Raw genomic sequence first — 15,633 nt, 5'->3', positions numbered from 1 at the left:
TACCATTTCTGTCCTTTATTGAGCCCATCTTTGCATGTAATGTTCCCTTGGTATCTCTAATTTTCTTGAAGAGAGCTCTAGTCTTTCCCATTTTATTGTTTTCCTCTATTTCTTTGCAGTGATCACTGAGGAAGGCTTTCTTATCTCTCCTTGCTGTTCTTTGGAACTCTGCATTCAGATGCTTTTATCTTTCCTTTTCTGCTTTGCTTTTCGCTTCCCTTCTTTTCACAGCTATTTGTAAGGCCTCCTCAGACAGCCATTTTGCCTTTTTGCATTTCTTTTCCATGGGGATGTTCTAAATCCCTGTCTCCTATACAATGTCACAAACCTCATTCCATAGTTTATCAGGCTCTCTATCAGATCTAGTCCCTTAAATCTGTTTCTCACTTCCACTGTATAATCATAAGGGATTTGATTTAGGTCATACTTGAATGGTCTAGTGTTTTTCCCCACTTTCTTCAATATAAGTCTGAATTTGGCAATAAGGAGTTCATGATCTGAGCCACAGTCAGCTCCCAGTCTTGTTTTTGCTGACTGTATAGAGCTTCTCCGTCTTTGGCTGCAAAGAATAAAATCAATCTGATTCCGGTGTTGGCCACCTGGTGATGTCCATGTATAGAGTCTTCTCTTGTGTTGTTGGAAGAGGGTGTTTACTATATTCTCTTGGCAAAACTCTATTAACCTTTGCCCTGTTTCATTCTGTACTCCAAGGCTAAATTTCCCTGTTACTCCAGGTGTTTCTTGACTTCCTACTTTTGCATTCCAGTCCCCTATAATGAAAAGGACACCTTTTGGGGGTGTTAGCGCTAAAAGGTCTTGTAGGTCTTCACAGAACCATTCAACTTCAGCTTCTTCAGTGTTACTGGTCAGGACATAGACTTGGATTACTGTGATATTGAATGGTTTGCCTTGGAAGTGAACTGAGATCATTCTGTCGTTTTTGAGATTGCATCCAAGTACTGCATTTCAGACTCTTCTGTTAACTGTGATGGCTACTCCATTTCTTCTAAGGGTTTCTTGCCCACAGTAGTAGATACAATGGTCATCTGAGTTAAATTCACCCATTCCAGTCCATTTTAGTTCACTGATTCCTAGAATGTTGACGTTCACTCTTGTCATCTCCTGTTTGACCATTTCCAATTTCCCTCGATTCATGGGCCTAACATTCCAGGTTCCTATGCAATATTGTTCTTTACAACATTGGTCCTTGCTTCAATCACCAGCCACATCCATGGTTGGGTGTTGTTTTTGCTTTGGCTCCATCCCTTCATTCTTTCTGGAGTTATTTCTCCACTGATCTCTAGTAGCATATTGGGCACCTACCAACCTGGGGAGTTCATCTTTCAGGGAACATCTTTCAGAGTTCCATTTTCAGTGAACAGTCATTCAGGTCTGACAGAATGTGGTCCACTGGAGAAGGGAATGGCAAACCACTTCAGTATTCTTGCCTTGAGAACCCCACGAACAATATGAAAAGACAAAAAGATAGGACACTGAAAGAATTTTATTTTGGTGGGCTCCAAATTCACTGCAGATGGTGACTGCAGCCATGAAATTAGAAGGCGCTTGCTTCTTGGACAAAAAGCTATGACAAACCTAAGAGGTGTATTAAAAAGCAGAGACATTACTTTACTGACAAAGTCCGTATGGTCAAAGCTATGGTTTTTCCAGTAGTCATGGATGGATGTGAGAGCTGGGCTATAAAGAAAGCTGAGCATTGAAGAATTGATGCTTTTCAACTGTGGTGTTAGAGAAGACTCTTGAGAGTCCCTTGCACAGCGAGGAGATCCAACCAGTCCATCCTAAAGGAGATTATTCACTGGAAGGACTGATGCTGAAGCTGAAACTCCAATCCTTTGGCCACCTGATGTGAAGAACTGACTCACTGGAAAAGACCCTGATGCTGGGAAAGACTGAAGGCGGGAGGAGAAGGGGACGACAGAGGATGAGATGGGTGGATGGCATCACTGACTCACTGGACATGAGTTTGAGCAAGCTCTGGGAGTTGGTGATGAACAGGGAAGCCTAGCGTGCTAAAGTCCATGGGATTGCAAACAGTTGGACATGATTGAGCAACTGAATGAACTGCCAATGTTCTAATACAGGAATGAATTAACATGAGATAATTAAAAATTAATCCTAACTTCAATGGAATACACCTTTAACCCAAAGTGTGTTTTTCTAAAAATGTGTACTTAATAAAAATTTCTACACTTTCAACACTCATAGCCATGTATATACCCAGGCCAATCCTTCAAAAAGTGTCCACAGGAATTCTTTTCACACAAGTGTATATGATTAAAATTGAGTGGATCTAAATTACTCATTCCAGACTTTTCAATTTCTGATCTGGATCAAGCTGCTTGGGACAAAAGCAATCTCACGCTGCTTCCTATGAAGAGTCCCAGGGCAACTGCCAAATGTATTCAACTGCTCAGGCTCTGCAGGACTTAGTGGAAAATTAAAGAAAACTCAGTTTGGGACTAACTTAATCTTCTTCTCGAGTTTACAGTAAAAAACAGAGCTCCTCCCATTTTTACCTGTCTGAATGTTTGTTACATAAATGAACAGAATTACAAATTCAAAGGTTTATCATTTCATAGAAAGTAGTATCAAATGACAGGTGATAACTACATTTTGAAAACAGCACTCACCTACTTAATGAAAGTAGGTAAAAATGTATGGCGAAAGACCAATTTGAGGAAAGATTTTATTTATCTGACCTACAAGGACTTCACAGTGCAAGACGATCTTTTCTTTTTTTTTTTTCTCATGCACGTGATTGAGAAATGTATGTTAATATCCCAAGCAAAATGTCTGTTCAGCTGCCAGCTAATAAGCATCATGGCACCAACCCTGAGTGTTCTATATTAAAAGGTAATGTAGGGCTTTCCTGGGGTCCCAGTGATAGAGAATCTACCTGCCAATGCAGAAGACACAAGTTCAATACCTGGTCTGGGAAGATCCCACATGCAGTGGAATAGCTAATAAGGGCAGGCACCACAGCTACCGAGCCTGTGCTGCTGAGCCTGGGAGCCACAACGACTGGGCCCACGTGCTGCAACTACTGAAGCCTGCACACCTAGAACCCGCGCTCGGCAACTAGAGAAGCCACTGCAACAGAGAAGCTTGTGCATCCCAAAGAAGAGCAGCCCCCCACTCACCACAACTAGAGAAAAACCCGTGCAGCAATGAATACCCAACACAGCCGAAAATAGAATAAACTTAAAAATATTTTCTTAAGGCAATATAGATGAAAGAGAAATGCTAAGCAGTATTTTTCTCTAAAAATTTCTTTTAATATGCCAGGAAGTTATTAAGTGGGTAAACTGTTACCAAAGTAACTTGCCTTTAAGAAATGCTTTTTCAGACCCAAGAATGCCAGAAGGTAGGATAAGGCCACTTGACCCACATATGTGTGACATAGAATCTGATTCATAGAGAGTGTTTACCAACTAACAATAATATTGTGTATCCAGGACATGGATCAAGCTGTGATTGCTCCCTGCAGTAATGAATGTTTCTGTTATACCATTTTCAGCAATACATAAACATGTTATAAATTTACAAATGTTTCAAAAAAACAAATTAAGCAAAGTCCAGATGAAATATGCCAAACTCTGAAATGCAGATATAAATATCTGACATAAAATGCTGGAATGATGTTTTCACCAGGGAATTTACAAACTTGAGGTTACTGAACACAACTTGCCGGAGAAGAGTATTAAGGAACATTTTGCCTTTTGGAATAGTGAAGACTTAAGAGAAATTATTTGGGATGAATATTACTCCTTAATCTTCTAATTCCCAAAGAAACGTGTGCTGAAACACAGCACACAGAGCAGTTAATCTACATGAATTAGGAAGGGTATCCACAGGAAAAGGAAGGGCACACTCAAGTTGGGTAATATGATGGTAGTAGTTCCAAGGATTTTACAAAGGTCTGGGCAAGACCGGGACCAACAAGAGACAGTACAGCATCCTCCAGCCAGCAATACCCTAAAGCCACGGCCAGCCTGTTTCCAAGGGGGTGAGGGAAGAAAGTGGTGGCTCAAAGTAGACAGAGATGGCCAGACCCTGAGGAGGGGTGCAGTGACTCCACAAGAGGAAGCCAGGAAAATAAACACCCCAAACTCGTTCCTCTCCTGCCTACAAAATGCCTTCCCATCTCTCTCACAGCCCGCCCCATTCAGAAGTCAGAGGGCAAGGGAGCCTGTCACTGTTGTTCATAAAAGCCAGGTTTCCAGGGCACAAGGTATAGGACTAGGTAAGGAAGGATGGACTGGATCTGGAGGGCAAATCACCATGTGAGGTCAATTTCAGCTTTTTGTCCTCCTCTTCTTTACCAACAAGTAAAGAACTGTCACAACATGAACCTTTTCAAGAGATGTCTGGAAATGACTGAATTACCAAGACAAACTAATGAAGAACTTCCTGTAAACTGTGGAGAAGCTTTACCCCAATCTGGGCCAAAGGTTACATCTGTGTTTGGCAGACCAATCAAAGTCCTTGAAGTTCCTACCAACAGTCCCATCTCATCCGAGATTTGAAGTTAACTAATATGCTCTCCAACTTCTCTTTGATCTGCATGGTGAGAAAACCCTCCCAGTGGTGTGTTTAATTTTTGTGAGAAAGAGAACACTTCAAACAATTTTCACAGTTTAAATTCTACAGAGGTTTGCATAAAACCCAAAGATGAAATCATGTTATAGTAAAGAGCCCCTTGAATTGTTTCCAGGCCCAAATACTGGAGTGTGTAGCCCTTCCCTTCTCCAAGGGATCTTCCCAACTGAGGGATCAAACCCAGGTCTCCTGCACTATAAGCAGATTCTTTACCAGCTAAGCCACCAGGGAACCCCCAGTAAAGATCCCCTTGAACTGTTTTCACTGTATTTCAGAAGACAGTTATTTCTTACCAGTATTTCTATGCAAAAAGTAATTCTTCTATACATTCCAAGATCTCATTTAAGTGATGCCCAAGACCTGGCAATATTAACCAATAATGACACACATCAAAATAATGGTCATTTCTGATGGGAGGAGGGCTTAGGCTCAGAAAAGGGATGAGGGAAACTTCAGGGATGCTGCTAGAAACTTCCTGTTATCTAGACCTGTTTTACATCTTGATACAAAATCACACGTACATGAAGAATCACTGAGCTGTACAATTAAGATCAGTACACTTTACATGCTTCACTACTTACAAAGGTTTAAGAAAATACCCTGTTAAGTGACTTTCACAATTACCTCCTCAGCAAATACCTTAACGATGAAAAGGTTTGGGTTTACACATTTACTATGGGGTCAACAAACTATAGCCCACAGGCTGCTCATCCCTTTCATACATGGAATTTCACTGGAACATGGCCGCTGGCTGCTTTCACACAGCTGCCGGGTTGGAGAGTTGTAGCAGAAACCTATGAAGTGCAAAGCCTAAAGTATTTACTACTCCTTTAAGAAAAAGTGGGTCACTTCCTGACTTTAACTTCAAATCATATATTTAAACCATCCCTTTGTAGGAATAATTCAAATCAGTCTCACTCAAATACCAAAATAAGAGAAAGATTCAAAAGACAGCTTAGTAAATCACTCGGTTAATTGTAATCAAGAATTTCATAAAATGCTAACATGGGGGTGGCAGCATTTTGCCTTGAGCTGCACCATGGGTTTAAGATAGACCAAAAACTAGCACTTAATTTGGCCTCACAAACTGCTAATTTTTTGTTTTTGTTATTGCCAATATTTTAAAAATAGGAACATATGCTTTTTTAAAAAATTAAGGATTCTGGCATCTCACTAAAAAACAAAGGAAGATGGAGCAACATTAGAAAGATATTCCTACAAAGTAACAATGAGCTGAGGTGACACCAGTGATGCTAAGGCTAAGATGCAGCTGACACTTCATGCTGTGCTTGCACTGCCACGGTTTTAAATTCTTATTTCATACTGGAGTACAATGGAACTAACAACATTGTTAATCACCTGTCCCCCTTTCTCATCACAGAGGTGACAGGAAAATTAAATACTGCTTCTCTGTCTACATGAAAAGTAGGAAAAGACAAGTCAGATCAAGGGTCAGGGGTTTCTTATCACTCAGCTCACTCATACCTGACTACCCTGTGAGTGTTAATTTGCAACCTCAGGTTTAAGCAATGGCCTCTAGGGAAAACAGCAAAGAGCTATCAACAGACCAGAAAAGGGTAATAGTTAACCAGATTCTTTCAAATATCAAGTGGTAGGGATCTCCCCTGTATCTTCTAAAGCAGCCCTACTCCTATTCTGGGGCAATTCTGCCTGTTAAAAAGTTTCTTTGTATTATTTTTGCAACCTCTTACCAGTCTACCATTGTTTCAAGACAAAAAGATTAAAAAAGGAAGAATCTTTTCCTTAAACTGATTAGAAATGTGTCTTCCTTCCTATACCTTGCTGCTGTATAGTCGTTAAGTCATGTCCACTCTTGGTGATCACAAGGACACAGGCTCCTCTGTCCGGAATTCTCTAGGAAAGAATACTGGAGTGGGTTGTCACTTCCTTCTCCAGGGGGTCTTCCTGACCCAGGGATCAAACCAGCACTTCCTGCATTGGCAGGTGGAATCTTTACCATTGCGTCACCAGGGCCTTAACTGTATAGAACAAACTTAACCCCTTTTCTACCACAAAGTTCTCTCTTGACAGTTACCCAGACCCCCAACAAGAGTCTCCTTTCTCAAGAACTAGAAGAAAAGCCAGACTTTCACCTCTCTTGCTTCTGAGCATTCATTCAATGGGCAAATCTTGACTGAGCACCCACCACGAGCACTATTTCTAGACTCTGAGGACACATCAGTGAGCTATGCTCCTGCCTTGTGGAACATACACTAAATTAAATTATTGTGTCTCTCTAACAATGTAGCATGAGCTCTCACTAGACCTTCCAGTAGCCATACCACACTACTGTTATTGTACTTACAGTCCACCAAATTCCCTAATTCTTCCAGATATACACTGCTCAAACTGCTCAAGCAACTGACAGTTCAAATTTCTTTATGGTCATCATAATCTTTTAGAATAAGATAAGTACTAATTTTTTAGAATCAGTCTTTTTCTTCAGTCTGTCAAGAACTTCCAGAATGTAAATTTCTTCTCCATCTGAACGTACAGCCTATCTCTTCTGTTTCTTACTGTCTGTAAATCTGATACATAAACCTTTTGGTACAGTCATCCACGCTGGTCATGAAAACTGTTGAACAGGAGAGTGCTGAGGTCACTAAGAACCCCGTCCACCAGCATCCACCCAGACAAGACATGGATTCGTTACTCAGTCCTCATGGCTTCTCTCGCTCAACAAACTGAGTCCACCTGGCTGTCTTATCATATTTACATCTGTACACAAGGATATTATTATGTTTAGGTCAAACACCTTCCTAAAGTTCATATATAGTATGTTCACCAATATTCCCTAATCACCTTGGGGAAAAAGGAACAGAAGGAGAAAAGTTAAAAAGAAAGAACACTGGGGTTTCCCTGGTGATTCAGAGGTAGCAAATCTGCCTGCCAAAGCAGAAGACACAGGCTCAATCCCCGATCCAGAAAGATTCCACATGCTGCAGAGCAACTAAGCCCACGCGCCACAACTATGGAGCCTGTGCTGCAGAGCCCGGGTGCCTAGAGTCCAAGCTCACAACAAGAAAAGCCACCACAATGAGAACCCCACACATCACAACCAGAGAGTAGCCCCTGCTCTCCACAAGCACAGCAAGACGCAGCACAGCCAAAGATAAAATAATTTTTTTACAAAAATGAAGAACAATGGAGGGAGTTTAGGTCATTGCATAGCTATAATAATAAATAGTATTCCAAAATAAACCAGAAATCTTTAAAATACTAGGCATATTTTAAAAAAGGAAAAATGTTTCTAAGATGGTAATCAAACCACTGTTTAAAAAAGGCATGCTGTCTTTAAGACAGGGCTTCCCAGGTGGCTCGGCGGAAAAGAATCTGCCCGCCACTGCAGGAGACTCAGATTTAATCCCTGGGTCAGGAAGATCCCCTATAGGAGGAAATGGCAACCCACTCCAGTATTCTTGCCTGGAAAACTCCATGGACAGAGGAGCCTGGTGGGCTACAGTCCATTGGGTTGCAAAGAAGTGTCAGACAAGACTGAGCACGCGCCACACACACACAAAATGAACTTTTATACACACTATAGCTTTGGCCATGGTATAGTTGAAGACAATCAGTAAATTTAATCACTGGAAACAATATTCTACTGTTAAAGCCAAGCCACTTTTTCCCCCAACTAAAAGCTTTTTGCCTTCAATACAGTCAATGGTGGTTATTTAAAAAATGGAAATGTCTTTGATTTCCACAACCATATCTGAACTCTAAAATTCTGCAGTTCCCATTAGGGGGTCAAGTTGAAATCATATTTTAAAATGTTAATACATATGAATAAGGCATAAAGCATGACACGCAAAATAACCTTTAGCACTTGGAACTGAAATGAAATAAAATGGTAATGCATGAATATGATAGCGACTATTGTCCGGCACAAATTCTGAAAACATGTTATGCATTTTAAGTGAATCTTATACTTTAAATAAACTTTTGAGTTTCATCTTCAAGCTTTAGCGTTAACATCCAGCAAAAGTAATTATACAGACACAACCTGGGATCATTGATAACCAGGCAAAAACTAGGTTATAACTGAGGTTTTTTTTCCCCACTAAAAACAAAAGTTTAATCCAACAACAGTATTATCAGGTTTATGTGAGGCTCAATAACTTTAAGAAAATAAACTATAAATACTTTATTTGTATAGAGAAGCGTTGTTACAAATTATTTAAAAAATACTACTAGCCAAATTTTGACTATTGATACCTTTTTTGTCTAGATGTTAAACTTACCTTGAAAATAACAAAATTGTGACTTATTGAAAAATACTCTAAATTCATCATTCTTCAGTAAATTCCCAAAGCAAACAGTAATAGTTTTATTTCACTACTAAGGTAATTGAAGCACACCACTTGACTCTGTCTTACATCATCTATGACACCTCAGGTTTCTGTTTCACAGTTCAGTGAAGGTGTCTTAAATACAAGCACTGCTTACACAAAGTGTGGACTTGCACCCTGCCACGCTATGTCCTACTGCTGGAATTCTCCTTCTCTCGAAACTCAGTTTGAGAAGTGTGGAATGCTAACCTCCAGAGCACTTTGCCCTCCAAACTACTTACCTGAATATATTTCCGCTGTGTCTCATCATTTAAAACATGTGCAACGTGCTTGGAAAAAATCTTTTCCCTGCCAGTTCTGGCGTGGATGCCAACCATAGTAACACCAATGGGCCAAGGGGCGTTTCCAATGGCCATCTGAAGATAGGCATCGTTAGCCTGAAGAGAGAGTTTACATAGAGATCAGAAAGGCAGAAATATTCTGTTGGTCCAAATTTTTCATTTAAAGTATTTCACAGCCCTACATGATGTAATTTTCATCCATCTCTTAGGCATGTTGAAAATATTACTATTCCCATTATTCAAACAAAAGAAATTAGAACAGGGGTGACTGACTGCTTGCCCACAACCACAAATGTCTGTGGAAAAACAGAAACCAATGCTAACTAACCCAGTGAGTAAAAAGACAAGCATTCTTTGCAGCCTTCAGGCATTAAATATTAATGCAGCTCAGATCTGGAAGTACTAGGTAGGTAATCTGATGCACTGATATAGACTCCAGTCTGAGTCTCTGTTAGACCCAGTCTTCTCCATAGGCGGTCACAGGGAAGACAGAGGCTAACTAGTTTTTCATAATCCCACCTGAAGCTACATCCTCTCCTCACACAGCAGTGTGGGCCTCTGAAAGTAGCGTGGGCTCTGTGTGCTGGGATCATCACATTGGTCCCAAAGCAGGTGTGTAAACAGATTAAAAACTGGCCCTCGAATAGCTCAAGGATGAGATCGTTTCACTTTGGCCCCCCAAAACCTCCCACCTGCCAAGAATCTTAAAAATAAAAGCTACAGTTTCCCTGGTGGCTCAGTGGTAAAGAATCCACCTCCCAATGCAGGAGACACGGGTTCGATCCCTGGTCCAAGAAGAGCCCATGTGCCATGGAGCAACTAAGCCCGTGCACCACAACCACTGAGCCTGTACTCTAGAGCCTGGGAACTGCAATTACTGAAGCCCACGTGCCCTAGAGCCCATGCTCAGCAAGAAGAGAAGCCACCACAATGAGAAGCCTGCACACCACAGCTAGAGAGCAGCCCCCGCTCACTGCGACTAGAGAAAGTCTGCACAGCAATGAAGACCCAGCACAGCCAATGAATAAATAAATAAAGTTGTATCTTTAAAAAATTTAAGGCTACAAAATGAGAAGACAGAAAGCAACAAAGACAAACAGCTTTTTCTAAACCAAGCGTGGCTACTCGTGGAGGGAAAGAAGGAAAAATACAAAACACAAAGCAAGTAAATTCTAGAAGACCCAATGGTGTCAGAGAGGCTTATAAAGCCAGGACTCAAAGAGATTTTAATTTTAAAAATCAAACACCCATGAGACTGATAATGCAGAATTTGAGAAGGGTATACACATTTTTTACCACTGATTCTTGTGCATGAGAAATCACTGGATATTAACTGATAAAATTTCCAATATTTGGTTTCCCCCAATTTTCAAAGAAAACTGTCCAAATATTAAAGTTTTAGTTCTGTCTATACTTTATATAAATTAAACTTTCACCAGCTTCTCACATAATATATGAGAATGAGAAAAGTACCAAGGAGAAGCCATGGTTTCGAGCAGACAAGTGACCTGAATTCTCTCTGCAGTAATGGTGACCTTATCCATCCATCTCAATGGGATCACCCTTCCTAAGCAAAAGGCAACTCACAGAAACTACCTGAAATTAAAGCTGACACTCATAAAATAGCAACAGTTTCTTTGACTAATGAACTGGCCCCCATGCAGAGGGAGTAGCTCATCAGGGAGCCCTTCAGTCACCCAGGATCACCGAGCTAAGGACAGACACTCAGAGCACAGGAATAAGCAATGGCTTCCTTGCTTTCCTGGTAGAGCCTGTCTACTGCTCTGGAACTGTCACTGGAGGTGCTGCCCGGAAGTCCTCCCCTCCTCCTCTTCTCTTGGAAGACACAGCCCATGGGAGCCTCCCTCCTCAACTTGGCTGACGGCCTACGAGCAATGGCATACTTCCAATGCCGCTAATGGTACAGGAGGCCCTTCTCTTCCTGTTCATCACCACCGAGAGCTTTCCACCCACCTTTCTAAACTCTGCCCTCAGAGCACGTGGACACCAGATCTCTCTTCTCAGCCACCTCCTCCCCAAGTCCATTCAGGATTAAAAACACTGCAGCAAGGGGAAGAGTCCTCCGTTACTAGGCTCTGCTATGTTGCAGCACTGAAAGGGGAGCAAGGAATTCTGGCAGCCTGACCTGGAACATTTTCTCAGAGAAACCAGCCTAAAAGTGGTTAAGTTCCATGGTATCATTAGTTCAACAGTTCAGCTATATTATAGATTAAGCAGGCTTTAACAGCTGGCCTGAGAAACTGATCTAGTAACTTTGCTTCTATGGGAAAATTTGTTCCAAGCCATATCAACCATCTATAAAATTAGAAATTCAGTCCCATTCATGAAATGAACACTGCCTATATCCAATTTGTGCTCTGCAGAATCTTTATACCTTCCTTCAAAATGACTAAAAAATAAAATGTGGTCTGAAAATTTTTTTATTTATTCACACCTAACAATATTTATTCATATCTAACAATAAAGCTGACAATAAATTATAAAATGTAAAGTTTTTAAAATTTATTTCACATTTATTCTTAAATCTGCTATTAAAATACCCCCACATGAGATAAACGTATTATGCACACAATCTAGATACACTCATAAATATATTCCAATGCACAGCATGACAATGTACCTTCACGTATTCCCTCTGCAACATGAATTTAATAATATCTGTTATGGATTCTTTAATATCAGCAGGAAGATTCTGGAAAAGGAAAAAAATAATTATGGAAGTTCAGTATGTAGTTATAGATCACATGTATCCTAACTTTATATATTCTATTTTTAAAAACTCAGCTAATGAAAGCATTTTTTGAGAAAACTCACCCTCTTCCGTAGCTTCCTGAAAAGGGGTCTGAGATAGGACTCAGTCTGTTTCTGAGTAGCACTGTTCAGTTTACCCTGCACACTGCGCTTCACATAATCCTCTCTGGCATTCAGCTCTTTAGCCCAAACACCAAGAAGAAACTGTGGAAAGAAAGGGTAAATTTAGACTACAATGCCACCCAGTGGTTTCATAAGCACGAACGTTCTCTGATGCACAAAACAGTATACATTCATCCTTAGAGTAAATGTCTTAACTGATTAATATTAGTTGCTGATGTTTTAATGAACTGTTTCTGCTTAGTAACTCATAGATGTTTTAAAGCAGTGCTTTTGGCAAGTCACAAACCTCCCTATTCTACACATATTCCTAGCTCAAGTGTAATCCATTTCCCACCTAAAAAGAACCCCAGGCTGAAATATGAAAAAGTTCCTTTTTCAGGCCAGAAACTCTGCGCCCCAAGTGTCTGGGATGAAATAGGAAGAAGTTTCACAGGTAACTGTTTGATAGAAATAAACTTTTACTTGTATTTCTATTACATAAAATTTAACCTGCCTAGACTTATCAGCCATAATGCCATGTGCTGTGATATTTAATCAATTTTCCAAGGATGATGATGCTGTATTTGGACTTTGTACTTTTGCAGTAGAGAACACAATTCAATTAAAAATTCTCTCTAAAACACTTGACCAAAGAAGGAAGGAAAAAAGGAACGAAAATACAAGAAACTATGACCAGCCCCCATCCCACCCTAGAAAACTACCCCGGTGCTCCTTGAATTTAACTACACAAAGAGCATCCTTTCTGGAGGCAGCTAAACAGTGAAGGCTGAGGAGGCCATATTCCCCTGGTGGTGTTACCTATGCATGTGCTCTTGGGAGACGCTGTCACTCAGAGGAAATTCTAGTCCATACTAGATCCCATGCCCTAGCTAATTCCATGCAAAATTCTCAGTGGGTTAAGAATCTTGATGACCGATTATGTTGCATTTAAGCTGTAAATACAAGTAAAAGCATTTCTTGCATTTAAATCTCTTGGTCTGAATAGAAATATTGATAATTGGTGAAGAGATGTTAAAAGGAATCTGGGGTTTGCACATACTCTACCTAAACCAATAAAGATAAAAAATCTGGGAAGATAGAATGAGCTACTGATAATCCTGTGAAAGGTTACCCGAGTGTTTGCTTTTTTCACTGCCAATGTCTTGCCACTTTGTCCTTATGTCATCTCTCAGAGAAGCTTCTGGAACCCTCTCCTTATTATACTCTTTCCCAGGATGTTTAAAAATAATTTTTAATCCTTAAAACTTCTTGTTCACTCTGCTGCTATGAATTCTTTTCTGTGTGTTTGCAATAATAAGTCAGATTTATAAGTGCCATGAAGATAGTAAATATACATTTTGTTTAACCTCTATATGCAAACACGTACCAACATTTTAAACACTACAAATGCAGAAATGTTTACTGAGAGTCTCCTTTTCCAGTCTTTAACTCTTAAACAATTCAGAACTGTAAGACCAAAAAAAAAAAAAAGTAAGACCAATTCTTATCTAAAGAAAACATCCTCCTTTCCTAGCCAGAAAGTACATACCTTAAGGAATTTGGTAATGATGTCCATGTCTTTATGATCATCACCTTTTCCTAAAGACTCTCCCAGAGCCTGAAAAGAAGGAATGTTTCTGTTTGTTAGTCAGGAGCAGCAGCTGAATATATATGCTATTAACATCAGTCCAAACGTGGCTCTTTATTACATGTACGGTCCAATTTTGATTTAAAGCCTGAGAGAATTTCTAGATAGGTTAAAAATATCAATTTGCCATTTAAATTTAGACAGCATGTTATCTTTTGTGAATCTAAAGATAAAGGGAGTGACTGCTAATATATGTGAGGTTTCTCTCTAGGGGAATAAATGCTCTAAAGTTAAACTGTGATGATAGTTGTACAAACTTGTGAATATACTAAAAACCACTGAATTGTACACATTAAAAGGATAAATTGCATAGTATGTGACTATCTCCAAAGTTGTTTAAAATGCCCAGAACTGGTTTGCTCACCAGTTTTATTTCAGTAAAATTATTATTTCAGTAAAATTCAGGGGGTGGGAGTACAAATAAAATAACCTCCTCACATATGTACACCTAAACCTAATTCATGTTGATGTATGGCAGAAATCAAACCAATATTGTAAAGCAGTCAATCAATTAAAAATAAATATATATTAAAAGATAAATAAAAAGGGGGAAAATCTCAAAAAAACAAACAATAACCTCAACTACAATCTCACAGCAGTCAACATGGGTTAAGAGCAAGGAATGAAAGGTAACAGAAAAATGAGTTTACAATTATTAAGAAATTTAAGTCATTATTTTTGCTCATGCTAGACAGATAATTCAAAATTACTTCAAGTAATATTACATATATCACTCCACATTCAATACACTGGCAAAAATAAGAAAGCAAGATATTGCCAAATGTTGGCAGGGATGTACAGATATACTGCTGATGGTGGAGTAAAGACTGGTATACCCATTCCAAAGAGAAACCTAACAGTATTCAGACAAGTTAAGAAGCAATCTTGTTGCTGGTCCAGAGGGGTTATGTACAAGACTGTCTGTCACAAAACTGTTTGTGGTAATAGGAAGAGGGGAGCAATCGTGCTATTATTAAAAGGCACTGAAAGTCACACTGTATAAAATACTATGTAACAATTAAAATCAAAGGTTTAGATGACATAGAATATCAAGGATGGAACTTGAAAATAAAAAACAGAATGAAGAATTTCACAGTAAAGCATCATTTATGTACACCGCAGCACATGCATACAAAACATTACTGGTTTTACAAGACCATCAATAAATAAAAGGATGTACACATCAAACATATCAGAATGAATACTTTTGAAGGCAGGAAGGAGGGGAATGTGTGTAGAAAATGAGAAAAAAGGGAGTGAATAAACAACAGGCATGAAACAGAAGAAGGGCCTTTGTAACGACCAAAGATGCCAGGGTGCAGTGAACTGGACAGTCTAATGAGCTCAACCATCGGCTCCAGGAAATGAAAGGTGGGGTGGAGGAGTGAGGAAGGTGGTGGAGGGATCACCTCTAATTCTTCAATTGTGGTGTTCTCTTCATGAACTTTCAAATCATTCTGGGTGTCTTCTTCTCCAGGCTCTTGGCCACCCACAAGTTCATTGAGGTACTGCTGATCAATCTTATCCAAAGCTGCTTTCAGATCATTCCTCAATCCCTGAGGAAAGGTAAAAAGTTATACCGAGTATGAAATTTCATTTATGTTTCACTTCTGATTTTTTCTCTGATAATGAGTATAATTCATTTTTCTCTCCACAAGGAAGCTCAAACAATATTTCAGTTTATTATACAGCTATCACTACTGTCCATTCAAAGTCAATTCTTATGAACATATTCAAATGTAAAAGAATATCTAATAATATACTATAATAGCTAGTCTGACGGTCAGAAAAATAAAAAATATGAGTGACAAATCCAATTAAGAATCTGCATAAATGC

The 15,633-nt window shown here is 39.5% G+C and overlaps 1 protein-coding gene across 3 annotated transcripts in view; it reads right to left on the bottom strand.

The window, feature by feature from the left end:
* Positions 1–15,633, bottom strand: part of PRPF18 (pre-mRNA processing factor 18) — a 59,581-nt gene that overhangs the window by 13,284 nt on the left and 30,664 nt on the right. For all 3 annotated transcript variants that reach the window (XM_005687955.3, XM_005687956.3, XM_018057128.1), the window contains 5 exons: positions 15,206–15,352; positions 13,698–13,766; positions 12,110–12,250; positions 11,916–11,987; positions 9,215–9,370 (listed from right to left, as the gene is read on the bottom strand). In XM_005687955.3, the coding sequence (XP_005688012.1) occupies positions 9,215–9,370; positions 11,916–11,987; positions 12,110–12,250; positions 13,698–13,766; positions 15,206–15,352 (585 nt within the window). The remainder of the gene's footprint in view (positions 1–9,214; positions 9,371–11,915; positions 11,988–12,109; positions 12,251–13,697; positions 13,767–15,205; positions 15,353–15,633) is intronic.

Source organism: Capra hircus, chromosome 13 (genome assembly GCF_001704415.2).
Source record: "Capra hircus breed San Clemente chromosome 13, ASM170441v1, whole genome shotgun sequence".
NCBI classification, from domain to species: domain Eukaryota; kingdom Metazoa; phylum Chordata; class Mammalia; order Artiodactyla; family Bovidae; genus Capra; species Capra hircus.
Note: the sequence above shows the minus strand (reverse complement) of the source record. Positions and strands in the feature narration are given on the sequence as shown.